General features: G+C 47.0%; 1 protein-coding gene across 1 annotated transcript; it reads left to right on the plus strand.

Moving 5' to 3' along the window:
- The first annotated feature begins 262 nt into the window (after window positions 1–262).
- On the plus strand, window positions 263–1,754 carry LOC122392892 (cubilin-like). The gene is made up of 2 exons (XM_043388246.1): window positions 263–340; window positions 676–1,754. The coding sequence occupies exons 1-2, from the start codon at window positions 271–273 to the stop codon at window positions 1,464–1,466; spliced, it is 861 nt and encodes a 286-aa protein (XP_043244181.1). The 5' UTR covers window positions 263–270; the 3' UTR covers window positions 1,467–1,754.
- Window positions 1,755–9,468: the final 7,714 nt, after the last annotated feature.

Below are 9,468 nucleotides of genomic sequence, written 5' to 3' on the forward strand. Positions count from 1 at the left end.
GCTGGCTGGCTGTCGGAAATGTTTGTGACTACTAGCGAATGATTTACGGCTCAGATGAAAGTGCTGCGGCAAACATAAATAAGCCGATTTATAATGGCGACGTCTCACACGTGTGATTCTAAAACTGTGAAAACAGCATCGTACCACTGTTTTCTCGCCAACAATTTCGCCGCATTAAAATAAATCACCCAGGTGTTACTATATGCTGGTAAAGAGTATAAAAGCTCGGTACAAAGTCACCGCCACAACAGAAGTGGAACAATGCTCGTCATGCACCACCTGGAACTGCTGTTGTGCCTTTTGGCACAGAAGCTGGCCTTCGCATCAGTGCTGAAGAGGGGTAAGTAGTTAGCAGTGCTTAATTGACCTTCGCATTCATAGAGAATAGAGATTAGAGATCTTATGTATTTATCACTATGCATAGTTTTATGTTCGTAATGCCTTTTCTTGATGCACTAATCGAACATCTGTGAACGACATAGTTCAGACGGTCCCTAGAATGAGGGGTTTGACTGGGAATCTAAGCGCAGCCCAAATTCAAGATAAGAGACATCGGAACAAAATGCATAGATACATATCGTCTATAATGATGACCCAAGCTGATGATCCTCCTATGCAATGGTCATTGGGCGCCACAAATAACACTGCTACTCGTCGTGTTCCGTGCCGTTTCAGTTGTTGATATGAATGAACCGCTGGACTCCCACCCACTGGAGGTCCGAAGCTCGTACAACCGTCCTGTGCTGGGCTGCAGCAGCGAGGTTCAGTACCTGGACCTGGGCTCGCACATCATCCACTCGCCCAACTTCGACCGGCACAACCCGCAAAACTACACCAACGACTACAACTGCTCCTACATCTTACACAACAAGGCCTCCTCGGGACTGCTGCGCTTCGACTGCTTCGACTTTCAGCTGGAGGATAGTGACGGCTGCTCCAAGGATCGCCTCAAGGTCAACTACGGCAACTATCGACGTCAGTACTGCGGCGAGGACACGCCACCCACGGTGTACTACAAGAGCCTCGGCGTCAACTTTGTCACCGACTCCAGCGGCACCGGCACGGGCTTCCTCTGCAGCGTCATGGCCAAGAGATCGACCTCCGGCACCGGCGGCCTGCCCTGCGGTGAACACAGGCTCGCAGCGGGTACTTACTTACTCCAAAGCGGAAACTACCCTGGCAACTACGGCACCAACTCGGTCTGCGGCTGGTTTCTGATGCCGAAATTTACCAGAGACAGCATGAAGTTCAGTTGCAGCAGTTTCGACATGATCTCCTGGGACGGCTCCTGCAAGTGGGACAACATGCTCGTCAACGGCCACACGTTCTGCAACACCAATCCGCCGCCGCGGGAAGACAATCCACTGGTGATGGATTGGGGGGCGTATGTGCGATACGAAACCCCAGATCTCCCTGACAAGGTGCGCAAAGGATTCAACTGCACTGTGGTGGTTTCGGCCAATTAATGAGCATTGTTGACTAAACGGACACAACTAAAAATTGGCGAGTGGGACACAGTGCACAAGGTTTACGCATGGATCAGCATTGAAGTAAATCTATTTAGAAAACTACATTTGACGGAGTTTTGCAATTTGGTGATGGATTTAGAAACATCAGGTCGGCGCCAAATGCTTCTGTGTGAATACGATGGGTGACAACAAAAATACAACACAGACGTAAAATCAGCGTTGCTGAAAATCCAGTTGTTGTCACAACATCCGGCATGGATTTCAGGTCGTGTATACTAATTTTCAGCTATCTACATATTTCCAACGCGTTCGAATGAAAACAAATCTGTGAGACACGGAGAACGTCTAATCACGAATTGCAAAGCAGAACTGGGTTCTCATAGCGTATGGTCCTGTTAATGGCTCATGTTATACATATCTCAAATGATTAACCAAATATTTGAACTTTTCTTAGTCGCATTAAACGGAAAACAGACATATAACCAAAATCGGTTAGCAGATCTCCCCTATGCGCATTGCGCGGGTGATCAAGCGGCAAGTCAACCGCCAAGAACATAAACGGCCATTCGGGTCGCGTTAACCCGCGCCCCGTATGGCTATCGGAGGACCCTACCACCCGTGGGGGGAGGGGGGGGGAGGTGCGAATTGCGATTTTCAAAATTCAAACGGCGTTCGATAGCCCCACCAGGGGAACTACATTGTGACCCAATTTCATTGACCTTAGTCCAACCGATGACGTCAAAGGTCAGGTCAAAGGTCGCATTTTCACCGTTTACAGGTATTCCAAGATATGCGTTGTAAAATCGTGCAAAAGGCACCTTAACCGAAAATCATCGATGGAGAATTGTTTTTTGAAATACCTACATATTTTGCTACCTGAGGTCACTGATACCAGTTCAGGTCACAGAGGTCAGGTCACTGAGGGTCATAGGTACTCGTAGTACCCGCGCCCCGTAGGGGGGGGGGCGAAACGGCCCCCCTGTCCTTTTCGGTCGATATCTCCTAAACCGCTGGAGATATCGCCACCAAACTTTCAGGACCTGTCGGGGCATCGATTTTACACATTGTGACCAATATGTTTTCCAGAGGCTATGATAGGTTGGCCACAATTGACGTCAGAATGACGTCATGTTCTGTCATTTTCGACCGAAAAAAAGACCTTTGCGAGAAGACCTGTCAGGCCTACAGCTTTGAAGATACAGAAAAATGATCAGACATAAAAGGTGTAGAATTGACAGGGCTACAAAACTGCCATCTCGGATTTTTGAAATTTTTGAGTTTTGACCCCCAAAAATCAAAAAAGCATTTTTTTGGATATATTAGCCAAAAAATCCAAAACGTTTTTTGAGTTTCGAAAAACAAAACAAAATACATGTGATAGTACCTACCGTGTTCTATCTACATACCAAATTTCAGATCGATAGGGGAGAGCGGGGAGAGTTGTATCATGTCCAAGTTGTATCAGGGCGAATTGTGCCAAACTTATCCAATAGATAGCGCTCGTGACACGACCAGCCGACGAGGTTTTCCGGGCGCCATCTTTCCCTGTTCTGTCGTGTGGCTGGGTGGACGCGTCTCGAGGTGAGAGCCGATTTTATGTTTTTTTAATGTCATTCTAAAAAAAATGAGTTGCAAGAAAATGTATGTTTTGGGCATAGGCGGCGGAACGATTTGAGACAAGGGGGCACCATGGTTCAAGGAGCCAAACCTAGGGTACCCCCAAATCCTGTTTTCTCATCGGATTTAGGCCATTTATTTTTCGTCACAGCCCTGACACGATGATTTTTTTATTTTTTTTTACTAAACGAAAATGGCAGTTCACCCCCGTATGCAGGTGTGTACCTAATTTTATATCTCTTTGTGGGGGCATATGCACCCACAATGGTCATTTCACGATGGAACCGTGCAAATTATATTAGCGGGAAGTTGCGCCCTAGTCACCTCCCACCTCCGCCAGCGCCAGGTCGTGCCTCAACACGGAACAGGCCGTGCCACCTAGGTGCGCCGGGGAGAACTACAGGTCGCATAGTGCCACCAGATGTCGCGCACCCACGACAGGCGCAGATATATAGATTTTAGATCGTGGGTGGTATATTGTAACAGCGCTGATTTCTACCATGCATGTATTTTAGCAACTCACAGCGTGGGCGCAGGCACTGGAACCACAACGGCTACCACAACAGCACGTAAGTATGTGTGATTGTGCCCCCTGGGGGTCCGGAAGCGGTGGGGAGTATGTTTTCAAAAAAAATATTGTTTAATAAAACTTCGTTCATCGGGGGTGTTTTTTTCTTCCGAGATGGATGCCGACCTGCGCCGTGCTCTGGAACAACCTCAGGTGAGTGTTTTCGGCTGTTAGATCCTCAAATAGTTGATTAACGAGTTGATTTTCTTGCTGTTTGACTTCTCTCTTGTTCAAACGTAATTACACACCCATTTTTAATTGATGATCGGTCCGTTGGTTTCAAGCTGACCGGTTCCTTTCCGCCACCGTTCCTTGCGCCTGGGGCTCGTCACAAACAATATTTATAATGAGGCTGGCTTGTCGCTTGTCAACATATAGTCTTCCTGCCTGGGATGGTGTCTGCATCATAAGGAATTTTGGGATGTGGAAGTCTCCCCCTATCAACAATTTTGATGCCTCCCGTAAGGGTCAGCCCCTTAGCCACCGTCTGATTAGGGTAAAATACGAATCAATCCTTCTATTTCTCCCCCTTTTTGTCCTGCTCAAAAAAATCACATCCCCGTTTGAGGTCACCTTTATGCTGAGGGTCAAATCTCCCGCTGGTCCTTACTCTACCGACGCATACATCAATCTGTCCACCGACGCACACTTCCTTCCATACAACGCTCATCCCACTACAATGAATTTCCTTCCGAGTTGACCTCTCGGCCCCTCCCAGCAATAATTCTACTCCCTCCAGCGGTGCATAGAAGTGCCTTAAACGTAAGTTTGTTTGCTTTTTTTTTTGGAGTCCGTGCTAAAGGTAAGGGGGATTAAAAGAGATAATTATCGTCTCAATCTTACCTCACAACGACTTATTGCGCCCTACTGTAACCTTGGATCTCTTGGGGCCCGTCCTAGCACCCTCCCTTGGCCCATCTCGGCCCACTTAACCTAGAACCCTACATCACTCGACCCGGATTACTTGTCTAAAGTTACGACGCAGTGTAGCGACTGGTTATTAGCGTTCGTCGACGGGTGTGATTGGCTCTTTCTCCCCTGCCGCTCACGGCACATCTCTGATTCCCTACTAAAACCCCGCAGCCGGACGTTGGTTACTAACCCCTGCAGCCCTTCTGTGAGAGACTGTCTTACGCGTTTTCACCTAACGAACCGGTGGACACAACCCCTGCCGCCCCGACGACCGCAGTCTCGCTGGGCTCATAGACAGGTACCTACTCAGTACTCTCATGCAGTCATGGCACCCGCAAGTGGCGCCTTTGAATCATTGACCGGTGTGACTCGAAGACTCCATGACTGAATCTATCCTGCAATTTTATCCGACGCCGTGGAATTCTATCCTGCAGATGTGTGTTCAAGCGCGTTAGCGTCATGAATGATACATGCTGCCATCCTTCCGACGGTGGACTCACCTCATCCCGGCGGTATTGCTTCCTTCGCCTTATCCTCTATCATCTTCGTATTTACCACTCACCTTCGGCGGGGTGCTCCCTCGCCCCTGTCTGACTCTCTGTCTTCTGAACGAACTCACCTCTCTGTTGGGCGTCTTATGGCGTTCTATTTGCTCAACTACCTTAAATTATTTCCTTTCAACGAGGGACTATCCCAGTCCAAGCAGGTTCCGACGTATCAGAGAGTTAGAAGCACATAGAAGTGCTGCAACATACCTCCTCTTCGGCTAGCATCAATCTTATACTTCCTTGCATATCCCTGGTCTCCATGGTTAGGGATACCTAAGCATTCTACGGAAATCAGTTGGGTATCTCCTTACCTGTCTAGTTCATGAAGGTGTATGTCGGTGTCTATCAGCCATCTCATCGAGATTCGTCTAAATTGCAGTTGTGACTTGTACGTATCGAATAACGAGGAACAGTCACGTAACTTTTATTTCCGCGACAATTGTTACGCCCGTCAGTACGCCCATAATTTGGTAAGCATCATGGACTTCCACCAGTGACGTCATTTATTTCTTATGATTGCTCAGTGTTGACCTTGGCAAAGGAGTTGACTCGTGACGTCTTTAAATCGCGGCCCTTGGAGAATAGCATCAAGATAACTACCCCAGATAGGTCGCATTGATTTGGGGAAGACCTGGACGAAGTTCTAAGACGGAGTACTGCGCCGGCAGTGAAATAGGGCCCAGGCTAAACCATATAAATTCTGCTGAAAAAAAAACTATTCTACACACCAAAAATTTGTACGTCAGGGAACGATTCGCGATTCCTCAATTTAATCCTGGGACCCAATAGACAAAGAATTTAACCCATCAAGCGTTTGTTTCAACCCCTACTATATCTTCGGTCACGTGACCGCCTTGGCAAATCCTTGTATTTGCAACATTGTTACTTTAACAGAAAAAAAAATTGTGTAATACCCTTTGAACCGTAATCGTGTAACCGCATTTTTAAAAATTTGTATAACTTTGCTTGACAAACAAACAAAAGAACGTGATATTTCGGGGGCTGTGTTTGGGCAGTCCTTTTGGGACTTCGATTTTAGACTCTTTACCTATCTTGTGGCCTGATTAGCAGATGGGCTTGTATAAACGAATCATTGAACCTACTGGGGCCGAATCTTTATCCCTCTTTCACTCCCAGATTATGATATCCTGGCTTAAAATTTGGCAGTTTGTGCGAAAACTGGGTGGTGAAGGAAAAACTTTACTCCCGGCCGACTCCGCAGACCGCGGCTACCAAATGGTGTTCGGTTGGCATACCTTGATCTCGCAATCCCCTAACCTTGAACACACGCCGGTTTTCAAATGTTGGGTTTTGCCGCAGCGTGGATTTAGTGATAATTGTGGAATTTATTAGTTTCACTGTAAATTGGGTGGGGTTATCGATAAATTTTGATATTGGACCTAGATCTTTACCGTAATTCCTCTTGGTTCGTAAGTATTTGTGGCGAACTGGTAAGTGAGGTGTGCGCACAGATTGCCTCCGTTTGATTCTCCGGACTCGGCTCAATTTCAAATGATATATTGACTGCCTTTTTTGTAGAATTTCATGAGACGTGTCATATAATTCACTTGTTTGCCTTGCTAGACCCACGTGTGAGGCTCGAGTTTGAATTCACTGCACAATATGAATGGGTTCTTGTGGGTACTATCCGTTGGGCAGAAATTCGTTCAGGCCGGATATAACTGCAAGGCCACGAATGTGATTGTGCCCCCTGGGGGTCCGGAAGCGGTGGGGAGTATGTTTTCAAAAAAAAATATTGTTTAATAAAACTTCGTTCATCGGGGGTGTTTTTTTCTTCCGAGATGGATGCCGACCTGCGCCGTGCTCTGGAACAACCTCAGGTGAGTGTTTTCGGCTGTTAGATCCTCAAATAGTTGATTAACGAGTTGATTTTCTTGCTGTTTGACTTCTCTCTTGTTCAAACGTAATTACACACCCATTTTTAATTGATGATCGGTCCGTTGGTTTCAAGCTGACCGGTTCCTTTCCGCCACCGTTCCTTGCGCCTGGGGCTCGTCACAAACAATATTTATAATGAGGCTGGCTTGTCGCTTGTCAACATATAGTCTTCCTGCCTGGGATGGTGTCTGCATCATAAGGAATTTTGGGATGTGGAAGTCTCCCCCTATCAACAATTTTGATGCCTCCCGTAAGGGTCAGCCCCTTAGCCACCGTCTGATTAGGGTAAAATACGAATCAATCCTTCTATTTCTCCCCCTTTTTGTCCTGCTCAAAAAAATCACATCCCCGTTTGAGGTCACCTTTATGCTGAGGGTCAAATCTCCCGCTGGTCCTTACTCTACCGACGCATACATCAATCTGTCCACCGACGCACACTTCCTTCCATACAACGCTCATCCCACTACAATGAATTTCCTTCCGAGTTGACCTCTCGGCCCCTCCCAGCAATAATTCTACTCCCTCCAGCGGTGCATAGAAGTGCCTTAAACGTAAGTTTGTTTGCTTTTTTTTTGGAGTCCGTGCTAAAGGTAAGGGGGATTAAAAGAGATAATTATCGTCTCAATCTTACCTCACAACGACTTATTGCGCCCTACTGTAACCTTGGATCTCTTGGGGCCCGTCCTAGCACCCTCCCTTGGCCCATCTCGGCCCACTTAACCTAGAACCCTACATCACTCGACCCGGATTACTTGTCTAAAGTTACGACGCAGTGTAGCGACTGGTTATTAGCGTTCGTCGACGGGTGTGATTGGCTCTTTCTCCCCTGCCGCTCACGGCACATCTCTGATTCCCTACTAAAACCCCGCAGCCGGACGTTGGTTACTAACCCCTGCAGCCCTTCTGTGAGAGACTGTCTTACGCGTTTTCACCTAACGAACCGGTGGACACAACCCCTGCCGCCCCGACGACCGCAGTCTCGCTGGGCTCATAGTCAGGTACCTACTCAGTACTCTCATGTAGTCATGGCACCCGCAAGTGGCGCCCTTGAATCATTGACCGGTGTGACTCGAAGACCCCATGACTGAACCTATCCTACAATTTTATCCGACGCCGTGGAATTCTGTCCTGCAGATGTGTGTTCAAGCGCGTTAGCGTCATGAGTGATGTATTCTGCGATCATTCCGACGGTGGACTTACCTCATTCCGGCGGTATTGCTTCCTTCGCCTTATTCCCTATCATCTTCGTATTTGTCACTCACCTTCAGTGGTACGCTCCCTCGCACTGTCTGGCTCTCTACCTTCTGAACTCACCTCTTTGTTTGGGCGTCTTATGGCGTCCTATTTGCTCCACTATCTTTTACTTATTTCTTTTCAACGAGGGACCATCCCAGTCCAAGCAGGTTTCGACGTATCAGAGAGTTAGAAGCACATAGAAGTGCTGCAACATACCTCCTCTTCGGCTAGCATCAACCTTTACTTCCTTGCATGTCCCTGGTCTTCATTGTTAGAGATATCTAAGTATCCCACGGAAATCGGTTGGGCATTCCCCTTACCTGTCTAGTTCATGAAGGTGTATGTCAATGTCCATTAGTCATCTTGTCGAGATTCATCTTAATTGCAGTTGTGACTTGTACGTGTCGAATAACGAGGAACAGTCACGTTACTTTAATTTCCACGACAATTGTTACACCCGTCAGTACGCCCATAATTTGGTAAGCATCATGGACTTCCACCAGTGACGTCATTTATTTCTTATGATTGCTCAGTGTTGAGCTTGGCAAGGGAGTTGACTCGTGACGTCTTTAAATCGTGGCCCTTGGAGAATGGCATCAAGATAACTACCCCAGATAGGTCGCATTGATTTGGGGAAGACCTGGACGAAGTTCTAAGACGGAGTACTGCGCCGGCAGTGAAATAGGGCCCAGGCTAAACGATATAAATTCTGCTGGAGAAAAAAAAACTATTCTACACACCAAAAATTTGTATGTCAGGGAACGATTCGCGATTCCTCAATTTAATCAAGGAACCCATATAGACAAAGATTTAAACCCTTCAAGCGTTTGTTCCAACCCCCACTATACCTTCGGTCATGTGATCGCCTTGGTAAATCCTTGTGTTTGCAATGTTGTGACTTTAACAAAACAAAAAAATGTGTAATACCCTTTGAACCGTAATCGTGTAACCGCATTTCAAAATTTTGTATAACTTAACTTAACAAATAAACAAAAGAACGTGATATTTCGGGGTCTGTGTTTTGGCCAGTCCTTTTGCGACTCAGATTCTTTACCTACCTGATGGCCTGATAAGCAGATGGGCTTATGTAAACGAATCATTGAACCTACTGGGGCCGAAACTTTATCCCTCTTTCACTCCCGGATTATGATATCCTGGCAGGAACTTTGGCAGTTTGCGCAACAACTGTGTGGTGAGAAAAAAACTTTACGCCCGGCCG

Source organism: Amphibalanus amphitrite, unplaced genomic scaffold (assembly GCF_019059575.1).
Source record: "Amphibalanus amphitrite isolate SeventyFive unplaced genomic scaffold, NRLGWU_Aamphi_draft 000024F_arrow, whole genome shotgun sequence".
Lineage (NCBI taxonomy): Eukaryota > Metazoa > Arthropoda > Thecostraca > Balanomorpha > Balanidae > Amphibalanus > Amphibalanus amphitrite.